The 16,557-nt window shown below is 41.7% G+C and overlaps 1 protein-coding gene across 2 annotated transcripts in view; it reads left to right on the top strand.

Moving 5' to 3' along the window:
* The first annotated feature begins 11,590 nt into the window (after positions 1-11,590).
* Positions 11,591-16,557, top strand: part of MLLT3 (MLLT3 super elongation complex subunit) — a 265,175-nt gene continuing 260,208 nt past the window's right edge. The window contains exons 1-2 of one of the 2 annotated variants that reach the window (XM_027105946.1): positions 11,591-11,858; positions 13,239-13,419. In XM_027105946.1, coding sequence (XP_026961747.1) covers positions 11,847-11,858; positions 13,239-13,419 — 193 coding nt within the window. In that variant the 5' untranslated portion in view covers positions 11,591-11,846. Of the gene's footprint in view, positions 11,859-12,096; positions 12,313-13,238; positions 13,420-16,557 lie in introns of those variants that run through there. The other variant, XM_027105947.1, reaches the window with a different exon arrangement.

Raw genomic sequence — 16,557 nt, 5'->3', positions numbered from 1 at the left:
CGCATGGGCTTTCTCTGGTTGCGGCGAGGGGCTACTCTTCGTTGCAGTGCACAGGCTTCTCACTGCAGTGGCTTCTCTTGTTGCAGAACATGGGCTCTAGGCACGCGGGCTTCAGTAGTTGTGGCTCGCAGGCTGTAGAGCGCAGGCTCAGTAGATGTGGTGCACGGGGTTAGTTGCTCCACAGCATGTGGGATCTTCCTGGCCCAGGGCTCGAACCTGTGTCCCCTGCATTGGCAGGCGGATTCTCAACCACTGCGCCCTCAGGGAAGCCCAAAAAATCATTTTATCTTTGATATTAAGGAGTAGTTTAGCCAACTTATATTTAGGTTAAAACTTTTAAAAGGAAAACAATCTGCTAAGATTGATTTAATTCTGTTTTGTAGCATTTTTCATGCATATTCATATGAGTTCAGTGAACTCTTGACTCCAGACATGTAAAATTAAATAATGAAGCCTCTGCAATTACCTTCAGACCTAATTTTTCAAGGTTTCTACCCATGAAACACAAAGTAGCTTTTGAAAATGACCAATTTTATTAAATTTGTGGGTGGAGTGGGGAGAGTGAAGTTAAAAACTGCTGCTATAATAAAACCACACCAAGGTTGTTTTAATTTATCCCAACTGGAAAAATGAAGTTGGGTGCATCTGAACCTTGATGGCCTTTGTTCATAAAGACAGAATCCTGTGTAGGGATAAATAGCTTGCTTCTCCATTCCCAAGTTGTTTTAAATTCCAACTGTGCCCATGATATCTTATTCATACTGTTTCTTGTTTTTTAACAAGTAGATTTAGTCCAGGAAATATATCATCTTGAGGAACTCAAAAACTAAATACTTACACATTTTTCAGCATTGCCTTTTAGCAGATTTTCTTATTTCTCTACATAGTTCCAAGTGTTTCTTTCCTGTGCCTTCTCTTTTTTCTTCTCTCTCCTTTAACCAACATTACTCCACCCAAATTGCCTTCCCAACATTACTCCACCCAAATTGCCTTCATTACTCCACCCAAATTGCCTTCCCAATTGAATTCTATATAAAACTGCAAAGTTTAATTCCATGTGTGCTTTACATATAATAGGTGTACAATAAATATCTGTTAAAAATAAAGCTGTTAGGGAAACTGGTTATTCTTTTCTGTGCCACACTTTTCTAATATATTCCATCAACAGTTTTACAGATTGGTGGATCTAGGAGTAGAAGCAATGTCATCCACTTATATGGTAACTGTAAAAAGTAACCAGTTTTACTTTTTTTTTTTTTTTTGGTACGCGGGCCTCTCACTGTTGTGGCCTCTCCCGTTGCGGAGCACAGGCTCCGGACGCGAAGGCTCAGCGGCCATGGCTCACGGGCCCAGCCGCTCCATGGCATGTGGGATCTTCCCGGACCGGGGCACTAACCCGTGTCCCCTGCATCGGCAGGCGGACTCTCAACCACTGCGCCAACAGGGAAGCCCCAGTTTTACTTTTAATAAGGATTACAGGGATCATAATTTCTTTCCATTCTTCCCAAAATAAAACAACAAAAATCAAAGCCTTGAGTGTCTGACAGTGAAAACATTTGTACCAAGTTGGTGAGTCAAGGAAAACAAAGTGATTTGAGATATTTTGTGTTGTGGCCTGGAAACTCTCTTTACATCGTTTACCTGCCAAGTGCAAATGACCTCTGCCTTCATGCTCAACTGAAGTTTTGGCTTGTAGATCAGTGTGTTAGCTCTCTAATCCAAATATCAGGGGTATGGCAGGATCAGTACACAGTTTTAAGTATGGGTTTGTATAAGAGAATTAAAAGTCTTAACTGAAAGAAAAGTTAAGAGGTATGACATCTCTGAAGGACACCCTGGTACCTTTTGTTTACAGAGTAAACAGTTTGGGTAAGAACCACAGTATAACAACTAATTAACTGAGAAACTATATGGACTGTGTTATATGCAGTTATAACTACCACATTGGGGTTACTGAATAAAAATCAAAATCTGTCTTTAAAATCTTTACCCTTAGAGTAAAAAGAATTGTTCTACAATAAAGTTATTATATTTATAATTCCCATACATTTTGTTTTGTGGTCTAGTTTGGATTATTTTTTTCTTAAAGTGATTTGGATTTATCTTGTTTATGTGTTCTTTATTTTGGAGGTTTGTTTTTTTTTTTCCTCCACTTATTTCTCTCAGTGACCTTCTCTGCCCCTGACTGACATTTTAGGGAATGAGTGGTGACTTTGTGCACTCTCTCGCAAGTTTCGAATGGAAACACACAGCTCTCCACCTTGTTCCTATTTTATCTACTCTTACCCCATTCCTCTCTCTGGTACATGGTTGGCAAAAAAAAATCCCCATAAGGATCCCGGCCCTAAAAATGAGAGCCTGAAGAGTAATTTTTAATCTGTTATTCGTTCAGAACTGCTGGCCAATCTTTAGACATTGCATTGCCTGTTCTGGATCAAGAAAAGGTCCTATTCCTGATTCTGAGAAGTGCTAACCTGACAGGTGTCAGAGGTAGGTGACCTTTAAAGAAAATATTAACTGGGAACAAAAGCATTAGATGGTTTCTAAATGAGCCAAGGCTACTCATCCAGCTGCCCTTGAGCAATAAAAAAGGAAAGTCAGTGCATTAAACACCGGGTCAGTGATAAAAGCCATGAAAAAAAAATCTTTCTAAGTTAGGCAATGCTGATATTGGCAGTCCTTGAATGCTATTAAACGCACACACGCACACTTCTTTTTGAGAAATGCTTAATGGAGCACAATTAAGCGGTCTGTAGAATTGAATGACCTTTAAATTGCTGTAATCTCATGAGGGAAACCTTTCACATACAGCATCTACTTTTGAAAGAACATTCACATGAAAATATTGTCACTAATTCAGCAGGGCATGCCAGACCCATGTCCTGTGTCTTGCTCCCTTTTGGAGCCCTTCATTGCCAGAAAAGCTGAGACCACTAAAGATGCTGACCTCAAACATATCAGTCAACCAAAAGCTATCCCACTTTTATAATTCAAAAACAAATTTGGTGATGAGCAGAAAGGGGAGATTATAAAGCCTCAAAGGGCCAAAAAAAATTTCTGACCTTCTATCTTTTCTTTCAAACAAAATCCTTTAGATTATAATATTTTCTCTCCTCATTTTCCCTACTTTTGTTCTTGTTAAGCTTTTTTTTTTTTTAGGAAACAAAAAGACACGCTATTGAAAAACCATATACTGAACTGTGAATTCAGAAATTAGTTTTGAATTTTGAGGATCATTTTCCGCCTAAAACTTATATTTTGAAAAAAAAAATCTACAGGAAAGGTAGTACAATGATCACCTCAATTCATTTGCATTCTCTCTTGCTCTCAATTTATAACTATGTATAACTTTATGGACTTATTTATTATTTTGATTGATCTGCTTGAGAGTAAGTTATAAGTTACAGATATCACAACACTTTCCTAAACACTTCAGCATGTATTTCCTAAGAACTAGGAGAGTCTTCCATATAACCACAAAGCCATTAGCACAACCACTTAATTTAACCTTGATACCATATATGTAGTACATATTCAAATTTCCCCAATTGTTCCAGGAATTTCCTGTCTGTTTTATTGTTTGTGTTAGTTTTGGGATCTAGAATCTAGTTAACTATTAAGTATTGTATTTAGTTGTCACGTTTCTTTAGTTGCCTTTAGTCTGGAATATTTCCTCACTTTTTTTTTTAAGGCGAGAAGTCAGTTATGATACTGATTTTTTTTTTAAACACTAATTTTGTATTAATGCAGTCAATGTAGTTTCTTTTTTTTTTTTTTTTTTTGAAGATGTTGGGGGTAGGAGTTTATTTATTTATTTTTGCTGTGTTGGGTCTTCATTTCTGTGCGAGGGCTTTCTCTAGTTGCGGCGAGTGGGGGCCACTCTTCATTGCGGTGCGCGGGCCTCTCAATTATCACGGCCTCTCTTGTTGCGGAGCACAGGCTCCAGACGCGCAGGCTCAGTAGCTGTGGCTCACGGGCCCAGTTGCTCCGTGGCATATGGGATCCTCCCAGACCAGGGCTCGAACCCGTGTCCCCTGCATTAGCAGGCAGATTCTCAACCACTGCGCCACCAGGGAAGCCCCATGATACTGATTTTTGAAGAATCCAGGCTAGTTACCTTGTAAAGTGTCTCACATGACCTGGATTTGTCTAATTTCTTCTTCACTGTTAGATACAAACACTTCTGGCAGGAATACGACACGGGTGATGATACATGCTTTTCATTGCATCATATCAAGAGGCATATGATGTCAGCTCATCTCATTATTGGTGATGTTAAGTCTGATCACTTGGTTAAGTGATGTCCGGCCGATTTCTCCATTGTAAAGACTCTTTTCTCCCTTTGTAATTAATATGTAATATGTGGAATGATGCAATGAGCCATTGTATCATTGTGAATAATATTGTCTCCAAAAATCTTTCATGCTATATGTTCAATACATATTGGTGAGCCTTGACTAAATCTATTACTGCGTTGGTTGCTGCAAAATAATGATTTTTCAAACTCTATCATTCCTTTTATGTATATTAATTAGCTAGTATTTTTCTATAAGGAGACACTTTTCTTTTTACCTGCTCGTTAATTTTTTTAAAGTACCGTTACAGACGCATAGATTCTTTTTGAGAGTCAAATTGTCCCAAATTGACTAATTGGAGCCTTTAGAAATGAAATTTTGATTTGGAAGTGCTCTCAGTACTTGTTTGCGACCTTAGTAAATAATTCCAACCTCCCTTTCTTTCTTTCTTTCTTTCTTTCTTTCTTTCTTTCTTTCTTTCCTTCCTTCCTTCCTTCTTTCCTTCCTTTCTTTCTTTCTTAAGGATTACTGCCAATGTCATGGCTAAATCTTTTTTCTTTCTTAAATAGAGATGTAAGTGAATAACAAGGGTTTATTGTTAAGTGCTTAATAACATCTTTTATTTTTTGTAACAACCTGTCAGCTCTAAGGCAATAATTATGAAATGACTTGAAATAAATAATGGTGTTAAAGGCATCCTATGCTTGTATCCTGAGTTTTCAAAGGACCAAGAACAATGGCTGACCTTCAATGGACAGCCAATAAAAGTTAATTGAATGCACTGAATTAATCATAAAACCAAAATGTCAAAGTCATGAAGCAGAAGCCAAAAGATTGAAATAATATATATTAAGGGTCTAATTGTATAGAAATAAGTAAACTTCTTTTCTATTCATAAGTGACTTTTAACTCCTTGTTAAAACTTGAAATTTCCCCCAAATTGCTACCAGTACAGTTCAGAAGATAGTCCTTCCCAGAGAAAGACAAATACTGTATGTTATCACTTACATGTGGAATTTAAAGAATAGAACAAATGAATGAATATAACAAAACAGAAACAGACTCACATACAGAAAACAAACTAGGGGTTACCAGTAGGGGAAGGAATGGAGAGGGCCAAGATAGGGGTAGGGGATTAAAAAGTACAAACTACTATATAAAAACAAGAATATATTGCATAGTACAGGAAATATAGCCAATATTTTATAATAACTTTAATTGTAGTATAACCTATGAAAACATTGAATCACTATGTTGTACACCTGAAACCAATATAATATTGTAAATTAAATATACTTTAATTAAAAAAAAATCATCCTTCCCTAACTTTCCCTTATTTGATTTCGTGAAGAATACATAATAAAACTATGTAATTAGTAATAGCCTCTAGGAGTTCTTTTAATTCAGCACACTGGTAAATGAATATTCCTTCTTTCTTATCAATTTGTGTTGCTTCCTAGATCAATAGTTTTTTGCCAGATCACTCCATCTCTGGGATAACAAATTGCTTATAAAAATTAGAAAGTGGGGTCCAAAAGAGGCATGTGGACTAATATACAAGCTTTTCTGTGAGAAAAGCTATGAATGGAAATTGACAAATTAGATGCAGTCATGCACATTTTGTATAGTTAAAAAAAAAACCTAACTGTAACATAAATTTACATTAAAAAAAACGCCACACATAAATTGTGTCATTGTAGATTATCTACAAAGTGGATAATATGCTCATGGATCATTCAAAGCTGACTGTAAATAGTTTAACTCAACCAGGATACCTGATCCCACCAGAAAATACTAAATCACTCACTTCTTAGAGGCTTAGTATTATTTTCAAACCACTCTCAAACCATTTAATACATGGAAGGGAGTAATTTCTTCTTCCTAAATTTCTCTGGCAGTTTTAATTGAAGTTTGACCTCTCAACCTTAGTTCATAGGCCTAATATGTTATTTTTTCATTTTTACCAAATAAGGCAAAATATAATTTATGATTTTAGGATAAAGTGATTATTTTAACTCTCCATTCTTAATATGTGAATGAGAGAGGTAAAATCATATATAAAAACAGAATTTACACTGAAAATCAAGGAGGTCCAATCATTATCTAAAGAGAGATAGGAAATTGTACAGTAGCCTTTGAAGAGATGCCAGAGATACATAAAGATAGAGCAAAATGGTCTACTTTTTAGATTGTTTTATAGCAAGCAGTTTCAATTTACCATGTATTTTACCTATAAATATTTCACTGGGATTCTCATATATATTAGGAAGACATTTTCAATCATACTATATCAACTGACCTCCAATATTTATCTTGTTTCATATTGTTGGTCTTATATAATATCCCTGATTAATTTTCAGGCCTTGAGGTGCTATTTATTAAATTAGGGATGCAGCCCACTAAATTAATAAATTATTATTGTGGAGGCATTCTTGTCTTCTGAATGTATAAGTGCACAGCGTAAATTACTCTCAGGGAATAATTTACACATGAAGAGGCTCTGGTGGTTAAAAAAGCTTTGTGTATTTCTTATCTCTGGAAATAGTCTTGGACTAGGTGCTTAATTGGGTATCAAAGCAATTGTTTTTTCAAAGTGGTAATGATTTGTACTATTCAGTGGTGCCCAATACACTATCCTAGAACTGTGAATTAAATATAATGTTAAAAAATAACATTTTTAACCAAAAATTTCCTTAAGAAACAGATTCTGTCTCAAATGAGAAAATATGCTCATGATCTTGAAAAGGCTTAGTAAGCTTTCTTTCATTGTGAGATTTTTTTTTTTTTCTTAAAAGAGCTGCAATAAAGTGAACATGGAAAACACTTCAGATCAAGGAAAAAGAAATTAGACCTTGGCTGCTGTTGCAAAAAAGATATTACTCCCCTCCCACCTTATTTTAAGTATTAAAAGGTAGAATTGAGGGCAATGCCCCTGGGCTTCTAATCTTGTGCCACTCTTTTTCTTGTCCTTGGGCTGTTCGTGTCAAATTTGTATGCTGCTTGCTTATGTGTGACACACATCTCTATCCCAAATGTAGGCATTATAAAAATTTTAAAAAGATATGGTTTTGGTAAAACATTTCCCTTGGGTCATAAACTCTGTGACAGCAGGAACCCTGTCATTCTTATATTCTTAGAGATTAACTCTGTGCATGGCACATGGAATAGGAGAAATATCATTTTGGTGAGTGAATGTATGGGTGAAATACATAGAAAAAGTGCACTATTATGGAAAAAGATCCTTAATTATTCTGAGTCTAATATTTGCAAGATGTTTGGTTATGTCTGTCCCATTATCTGTTTTTTATCCATGCATATTCTTCCTTTCCCCCCAAAATCCAGACAGCAAAGAATGAGCAATGGTTAATTTTAATTGATTTGATTATTTGAGTTTGTACATCAGTAATCTATCACAAGTAAGTAAAATTCTATTGAGAAGCAACCACTGCTCCTTGACACCCTAATTACTCTTTAAAGGAGTTATATTGTGCTAGAAACATCCAAACTGGCCTCAACTTCTAACTAAACAAACCAATTGCAAATAAAAGGACTGGAGCCAAAATGATGGTGTAGGGCAGTGGCAATGGTGGTGGCAATGCTTAGGAGTTAATATCCATCCCAGACACCGTCTTCTTTTATTCTTCATCAAGTATTTTATTCGATATGATGGTGTCAATTGCTTTTCTTTTCTGCTCCTCAAAACTAACCCTATGGTGCTTCACACTGTGCTAAGTACTACAGTATGAATTTTGGTAAGATAATTGCTTTTTGTATAAATAAATGGTTTTATCCTCATCACTTCCATTTAATTTTATTTTTATATTTAGAACTGAAAAAATTTGTCTCAAAATTTATTTGCAAACTCCTTTTTGTAATTAAAAAAATACTTTCTATAATTACATTGTCAAGTACCCAAAAAGTTGTTTCACATTTGTACCTCACTTAAAGTGCAAGGATCTTCAGATGTGCTGGGTACAAAATTAATCTGCTGTTATTTCTGTTTTGAATCCTTTTAATTAATAGCTTGTTAGAATAGGCTATAAATAATATATCGAAAGACTGGCATAAATTCCTTTGCCCAAAAGTTGAATCTACATTATTCATGGTTGTGTTATCTTTCCTTTTTTCCCCCTCCTTGTCCTTTTGTTGCAAAGAGGTCACGTAAGGACGTCCGTGGAAGGGCTCTGTGCGCCATCTACTGACGAAATCTATATTTCCAGTGTCTGGAGAAAGAAAAGAATTAACACCTCCGGTTTTTAAAGCAGTCTCTGAGAAAGGAGGAATAATGGGAAAAGACCTTCTCTGACTCTCTGGCTTATTGGTGACTCCCATAATAAATCCGAATTCAGCAAATACATAATTCAGAAAGGAGACATCAGTCCCTCAGCTTGAGTACGAGTTATAGAGAGAATCCCAAGACATCCCGGTTGGCATTGGAAGAAGTTAGCCAAACCCTGAAGTCAACTCAAACGAAGAATAGATTGGTATTTTTTCATCTGTGTGCTAAGCTAGACTCGCTGCCTAATGGTTGCCACTTTATAAGAAATGGCTTTATTTTTTAAAAATTTTTATTGGAGTAGAGTTGATTTACAATGTGTTAGTTTCCTGTACAGCAAAGTGAATCAGTTATACATATACATATATCTGCTCTTTTTTATATTCTTTTCCCATATAGGTCATTACAGAGTACTGAGTAGAGTTCCCTGTGCTATACAGTAGGTCCTTATTAGTTATCTACTTTATATATAGTAGTGTGTATATGTCAATCCCAATCTCCCAATTTATCCCTCCCCCCTGCTTTCCCCCCTGGTAGTAAGTCAGAGAAAGACAAATATCATATGGTATCGCTTATATGTGGAACCTCATTTGCTTTTCAGCAGTCACTTTCAGTGTCTTGCCTGAAAGGAGGGTGTCCCGTAGGAATGCTAAGCCATGTGGCAGGTCTTTTCAGGGAGGGGGCTTTATCTGGCACCCCTAAATCATGGCATACAGGAAGTTCCTACTTTATTCTTCCCCGCACAAGGCCATGTAAGATGGTAAGAATGCAGTGGAAAAGGGGGAATTTTTCAGGTTTAATTCAGAAGGAACAAAGCACAAGTGGCCCCAGAGCAGGGACCTTTCCAGCCCCACCCCATCATGATACACTTCACCAGCTTGGGCAGAAACAGGAAGTAGGTGAGGGCAACACAGAGCCCTGTGAATGTGACCAGGGCACCAAAGAAATGGCTTTATTAATGGCACATCCAGATAACCATCAGTTTCCTATCTTATTATTCCAAAGGACTTCTCTCCAGTTTGATTATTTTATTTAAAAATTAAATAATGCATAGCGAGTAGGTCCATCCTTCACATAGATCCTAACACATAGCTCGTCAATGTGTATGTAAACTTAGTCCTTATACACACAGACACAACTACACATACACCTACAAGATGACACGCATCAATGTACATGTGGGTCAGTTGCAAAATCTAAGCTCTTGGACTTGGGTTAAAATGTTTCTATCTTCAGCTGTTCTCTCCATTATATACTAAATTCAGTAAAAGGGTGGGAGGAATTGGAGTCCACAGGTAAAAGAAGCTTTCTTGGTTGTAGGTGGGAGGGAGAGAGCAGAGTATCAGTTTTAGGGCTTCAAACCGCTTCAATCGGAGGCTTGCACTGGAAATTAAAATTGGCCCGAAGCGGTCCGATGTGATGTGGGTTATCTTCGCGTGAGCAGCTGGGAGAACTGACAAATTAACGTCGAGGATCCCGGATACCCTAGCTAACCTCCTTCCCGCTATATCGCTCTCTTTAATCCAAGGGCCCATACAACTTGCTTTCGTGGTTTGAAGAAAGACAAAACGAAAAGAAGAAAGCAAGAAAGTTGAGCCAAAAAATAAAAGAGAGGCAAGTAAAGAGGGAAGGCAGGGAGAAGAGAATGGAGCCAAGAGAAAGAGTCAGAAAGAAGTTGGGAGGTAGGAAAAAGGGGAGAAAAGGAAGAAGATAAAGAGAGCAAAAAAGGAATGAGGGCAAAGAAGATGCAAGGATCCTTCTTTAACGAACCGAAGTTACACACATATTTCACTTTCAAATCAGTTGTCTAGATCTTATCCGTTTCCTTTCTAAAGGTTGTCTGTGTTGCTAAAGGAAGCTAGTCAGTACTCCTACCCCGCCCCACGCGTGGCTGCGCTGTTCTGTCCCCGGTCACCGAGACCAAGTACAACCCGAGTGGAAACCTTTGCAGGAGCGCGACTCTGGGAACACTCCTGCGACTGGTTATCACCCGGGAGCCTAACAGGATTAATACCCAGAGATGGATTACGTTGGCTGTCACCAATACGCCTAAAGATTATAATCCAATTTATGCACATTACAGCCAGTGTTAACTTTATCTGCTATTTTAAGACTCCCAGTTGCCCCGCGCGTCCTTAGAGGACAATTTGCCACGTTCTTATGCAACCCAGCAGGCTGTCAGGAGTGGGAGCCTCCCCAAGAAAACTCCCAACCTGGTCCCCGAGGGTCTGCACCCAGCACTCCCAGGTATCTCGCTTTCACCTGGGCATCAATTTGTGGTGCATCCCAGCCGGGGATTACCAACGCGGGAGGCGTTCCCTGGGAAGGAACTAGCCTTCTAGTTTCTCTCTCTTGTTCATTTCATTTTAAAATTTTCGGTGGCGGTGGCAGTGGCAGAAGGGCGGGGGTGAGTGGATGGGGAAGGGGGCCAGGGAATTGTTGCCGGTTATAACCGTCTCAGCGACTGCTTTTAGATGCTTGTTTGTAAGGGTGGCATTTCTCTCGCTCTGTCTTTAAATAAGTTTGTTTGGGTGTGAGTTCTTGCCTTTTCAGCACAAAACCATAAAAAGACGTGGTGGAAAGTGAAAGAAAGCCCCCTCCCTCCCCCGAGCGTGCTAACTAACGCCAAAGACTTGATTTAACACCCCTTCTCCGGCGGCTGGGGGCTCTAGGCAGTGGCTACATTCCAGCAGTTTTAATCCGTTTTTTATTGTAGGGCGAGAGGAGTTTACACAGGGTCTGGGATGGCTCCCCAGCTGGCCGCTCTCCCTACTCCAGCGCCCCTTCCCCGCCCTTCTCCCTACTTCCCCCCACCCCCCAGCAGGAACCTGTTACTTTAAGCGAGGCGTTCCAGTGTGGCGGTGCGGGCTGCCGGGGTTTCGGGTGGGTGGCCGGTGATTGGCTCTTTCGAGCTCCCCCTGGCTCGCTCGCTCTGCCTCCCCGCCCGCTCCGCCCCGCCCGCGCGCCCTCCCTCCGCCCCGTGAGGCTCGGAGCCCCGGTGTCAGGCGCCACGGCGCATGCTCCGGAATCTCATCCTCTGGCCCTGGAGCTGCTGCTGCTGCTGCTGCTGCTTTTGCTTTTGGGGCTGAGTTTAATAAGCGAGCGAGCGAGCGAGCAAGCGAACGCGGGGGGAAAAAGGCAGAGAATGTCCGCCATCTACCCTCCGCTCCTGGGCGCGCTCTCATTCATAGCAGCCTCTTCATGAATTACAGCTGAGGGGGGCGGGGGAGGGGGGGTACCACACAACACCCCAGCAAACCTCCGGGCCCCCAGGCATGGCTAGCTCGGTAAGTACATAGAAAAATAATAATAAAAGACCCCCACCCCCCGCCTTTCCTCCCTCGCCCTGCGCCGCCGCCGCCGCAGCCCAGACAGCGCCAGCGCTCCGCGGTTCCAATTAGAGAAAGGTTGGTACGGCTTGCAGGGAGCTGCTGCCTCTCCCTCAGCCTCCGCTCCCCTCCCTCCCTCCCCCCCCCCGGCGCGCGCACACACACACACACACACACATACACACTCACACACTAACACACACTCGCCCCTCCACCCCCCGCGCCTCCCTCCTCGCCTCTCTTTGCAATCGCAAGAAGCGCACTCTCGCTCACACGCGCGCACTCACACACACACTCACACACGGTGGAAGGAGGCGAATAATAACTCAGCCATATTTCAGCTGCCGCCGCCGCCGGGAGCCGCGGGCACAGTCCGGGGACGCGGCGAGCAGCCTCGCCGGCCGCTACGATGGTGCGTTCTCCGCGGCGCGCGAGTGTGAGCTGGAGTGTGCGGGCTGACAGCGGCGGGGCCGCACGCAACTTTGCCCCCGCGCCGGGCTGTGCGCAGTCGGGGCTCGGCGGCTGTCCGTCCGCCGCCCTGCCTTTCCGAATTTCATTTTTTGGGGGAGGTGGGAGGTACTTTGGGGCCACTTTGGCTCTTGGAAGTGTGTTGCGGGGGCTCTCTTAGGCTGGCCTCGCCGATCGCGTGGGGCTTTTCGCTGGGGGGGGTGCGGGGTGCCTTAAGTTATGGACGCCTCGGCGTGTTTTCCTGCGGGCGTGTGTGTGTGCGTGCGTGTGTGTGTGTGACGACGTCTCACTTTTGTTGTGCACGAACCCCGTGGTAAGAGCACGGGAGTTTGTGCCCATCGGCGGAGGCTGCCTGTAGTTTCCATTCCGCCTGGCACAGCGCTCCACACGCACGCACACACACACGTACACAAAGACTTCCTCGGCGTGTGCCTGTCGCCGCGGCACTTTCGGGGTGGGGGCTCGCCAGAACCCCCCTCGGGAGTCCCAGTTACCTCCCCTCCCACGCCGGGCAACCGCCCGGGCATCGCCTCCTAATTGTCTCTAATTTGTTTCCGATGCATTCGTTGTCGTGCTTGTAGTGGATGAGCGTGCTCGCCCCTCTTTACCCCGCAACAACCAGACCCCTCTTCCCGATCCGGGGTAACATTCCGTTACAATCCCGGCGGGTGTGGATGCGGGCCCGGGGGCGTGTATTTGGGGGTGTGGGGTGTGCGCGCCCACGCGCGTGAAACGTGGATGCAGAGGGCACCGCCGTTTCCTTTTATGTGCGTTTCAAGAAGGAGGAAAAAAAATGTCAGGCGCAATGTTCAGTGTCGAACGGTCGCCTTCCTGTTGTTCACGGCTGTCTCTCCTCCCCCCTGCCCGCAGTGTGCCGTGCAGGTGAAGCTGGAGCTGGGGCACCGCGCCCAGGTGAGGAAAAAACCCACCGTGGAAGGCTTCACCCACGACTGGATGGTGTTCGTGCGCGGGCCGGAGCACAGTAACATACAGCACTTTGTGGAGAAAGTCGTCTTCCACTTGCACGAAAGCTTTCCTAGGCCAAAAAGAGGTAGGGCTCGAATACAAAAGGAGCTTGATAAAAAATGTCTTTGCTGGAGGAGGAAACAATCGCTTGGCCCGGGCGGTCCCCCTGCCCCTCTCCCCGCCCCCCGCGTCGCGCTCGCTGGCGTAGCTCGGGACCGGGGTGCGCGGCGCCGCGCTGGCCAGGTCCCCGCTCCCGCCCGCGCGCGCGCCACTTCGGCTCCGTGAAAGTCACCGCAGAGAAAGGACTGTCAGGTGTCGAGTGTTTATTCATCCCAAGCCAGCCCTCACCGGTCCTCTGGGGTTAGCCGCGGGTTCTGCGGGGAAGGTGCAATTAGTTGTTGGGTTTGGAGGCGTGGGGAGCGGGGCTGGAGGGAATAAACAGCTTGCGCCTTTTTTTTTTAAACCTGGAGAAATTGAGATTTACCTGTGTTGTTAGCAGAGGATGCATGGGATGTACTTATTGTTCCCTCTTGAGAAGTCGCCTGTCTTTAGGGTCTTCTCTGCCTTCTTCCCTGTGTATGAGGCTTTAGGTACCAGTTGTCATAGACTTTTCTTTTTGTGGGTTAGCCACCCCGACCTCCCACTGTCAGGATTTTATGTTCGGTTTGGGGGGGGCACTTACTGGTCCCTGGCTCCCCGATGGCACTTGGTTGCTCATTCGATTTTGAGCAGCGTTCAGAAGTGTCTGCCCCATGTGATCTGCAGGGAAGAGTCCCTGCAAAGGTCGAAGCTAAGTTTCAGAGCAACGGTGTTGTCTTGCCTTCTGCTTCATTCCTTCCTCACCTTGGTTTTTAGCCTTGGTGTCTGGTTTGCATAATTCTGCTCAGCCTCTGCGGTCCCAAACATTTTCCATAAAGGACAGTTTTGAAAAAAGAGGAACAGAGTGTTATTTTACAAGAAATTTAAAGAGGGTTTGAGAAATCTCCATTTCTGTTCCCTTCAGCCTCTGGAAAGCTACTGTCTGGTTGTTTTAGTTGGATTAGTGGAGGTAACAGTACAAATACAATAAGGTGCTTTGTTTGTGAGCAGGTTTATTTATCTAAGTCGACACAATGGTTAGTAGTTATCTTCCATTTGATCCGTAATCTTTATTGGCATCTAGAACTCCTGCAGTTTCTTAGCTTAACATCATAATAAATCCATCTGCTTAGAGCTACGTGGAAATTATTGAACATTCAGGGGCTTGAATAAAGAAAGGAGAAATGCTCTGTGCCTTAGAGGTGGCAGAGGTTTATGTTAATGCTTATTTTTGTTTCCAGAGCTCTTGTAATGGGACTTAGGATTGTATGTTTTGCCTATAGTGGTTTGTTTTATAGCTGCTCTTGAAAACTCAAACAGTTGAATTTGATGTGCTTTGCTGGATGGTTAATAAATGAATCCACCATCTAATAGAGGGGTAGGGGTATATGCATGGTCTATCGGAAATAACATTTAGATTTTGTTAGCATTTTATATCAGAATATAGCCAGAGATATTATACTTAAATTTTCCTCCGAACTGTAATGAAGATGAGTATTGTCAAGTTTCTGTCATTATGTGAGGTTAGGTCTGATGCTTTTTGGAATCTCGCTTTCCCTTTTCCATGTGTCCATAGAGCCACAGCAGAGGAGTTTAAACAAAAGAAACCACCTTCTAAGATCCTTTGTACACAGTTACAACTACTTGCTGTTGTACATTTCAAGGTGAAATACCCTTAACAACAACAACAACAAAAGCAATATTTATTATGTTAGGAAAAACTAAGCCAGCTGGCCGAAGATGTAGCTTTTAAGATAACTTTGTTTAGGTACCTTAACAATCAACAAATTGGCATTATGAAATTAAAGATGATCAACCTCTCCATATTTCACCACTGTTTCTCTGCTTCAGTGGGTGTGTGTGGTGACGTTTCCTTTTATTTCCCATACTTAATGATTTTCTGTCCAGCCTGAGGGTACCTGAGAGTGCTGTCTGTACAGTCCACACCTGGGAGTTTTGTTGCTAGGTGTGGTAAGTGGCTTGATAACACTGATGTCTTCTCAGACGCCTCTAGTGAGAGATGTCTGCTTGTTGGTTGGGCTCTTCAATTTTTATTCTCAACTGTGGAGTTTCTTTATGTAGCCTATAAGCCATTGTTTCAAAATGTTTATTTTTGGATTTTTATTTGTATGTGTGCTTCCCATGATGTGACAAGTCCTGGGAAAAATGCCAGCTTACATAGCCCAGGAGAGACCTTGTCATACTGTAATTACACATGATTCAGATTGCAAGAGAAGGTTTCTCTGTTCATTGGGAATAGTTAGTTGTAAATTAAGGTAACACCAAACATTCCACCTAATCCTGGGACTTATTTTTTGGCTTATAAGGTCTTTCGAAATGATAAGAATAAATACAGAATAAGAATGCCAGGCATTTCTAAGTCTACTTCCATACTTTTTTAAGGTGTTATATTTTTGATATTATGGACTATAAACAGGAGGATTGCAAATGGGAGAAACTGCAAAAATGGTTTTGTGAAAAATCTGAGTTACAAGAAATGCACATACTGTAAACTGTAAATGGCTATTAATAATGACAATTTAAATCACTTTCAATATATACGGTAGTTGATAAACAGAAGTGGGCTTAGATCTGAGGATGAACTGCTCAAGCCACAAAAATGGATGAGTTCTTAGTTTCATAAATCTTTGGTTTGGAAAAGCGAATTGATTTTCAGGTTGATTTCCTTTATTTCACAGTAATATTATGAGAACTTGTAGAGGAGGAAATTAGAGTAAGTTCAACTTGTTGCCCAGTGAGAATTATGTATACAATTTCAGAATTGAGCTAATTGGACTTGAATTAATAAGGTTTTATTCTGTCCTAAAGACAGTTTCAATTTAAAACTACTAGCACAAAGTTCTAAAAGAAGATTTTGATGAAATAGTGAAGACTGGAATAGCCATTAGCCATTACAGAATCGGCAGGTCAAACTATAATGCATTTTAAAACTATCTACTTGCAAAAAAAGACTATATTTTATTTATTAGTATCAAAGATTTATAATAGTCTGATATGACTGAAATGCAGTCATATTCAAAACATTTCATTTAAAATATTAATGTTTTCATTTTCAGCATGATGTGAATTTGAGTGAACTTTCTTTCCAATTATTGCCATCCTTACTATTGCAGTCTGTTCCATT

Source organism: Aethalodelphis obliquidens, unplaced genomic scaffold, assembly GCF_003676395.1.
Source record: "Aethalodelphis obliquidens isolate GAN/ISIS:26980383/991018 unplaced genomic scaffold, ASM367639v1 scaffold7, whole genome shotgun sequence".
Classification (NCBI taxonomy): Eukaryota; Metazoa; Chordata; class Mammalia; order Artiodactyla; family Delphinidae; genus Aethalodelphis; species Aethalodelphis obliquidens.
This window is presented reverse-complemented; position numbering and strand designations above follow the sequence as displayed.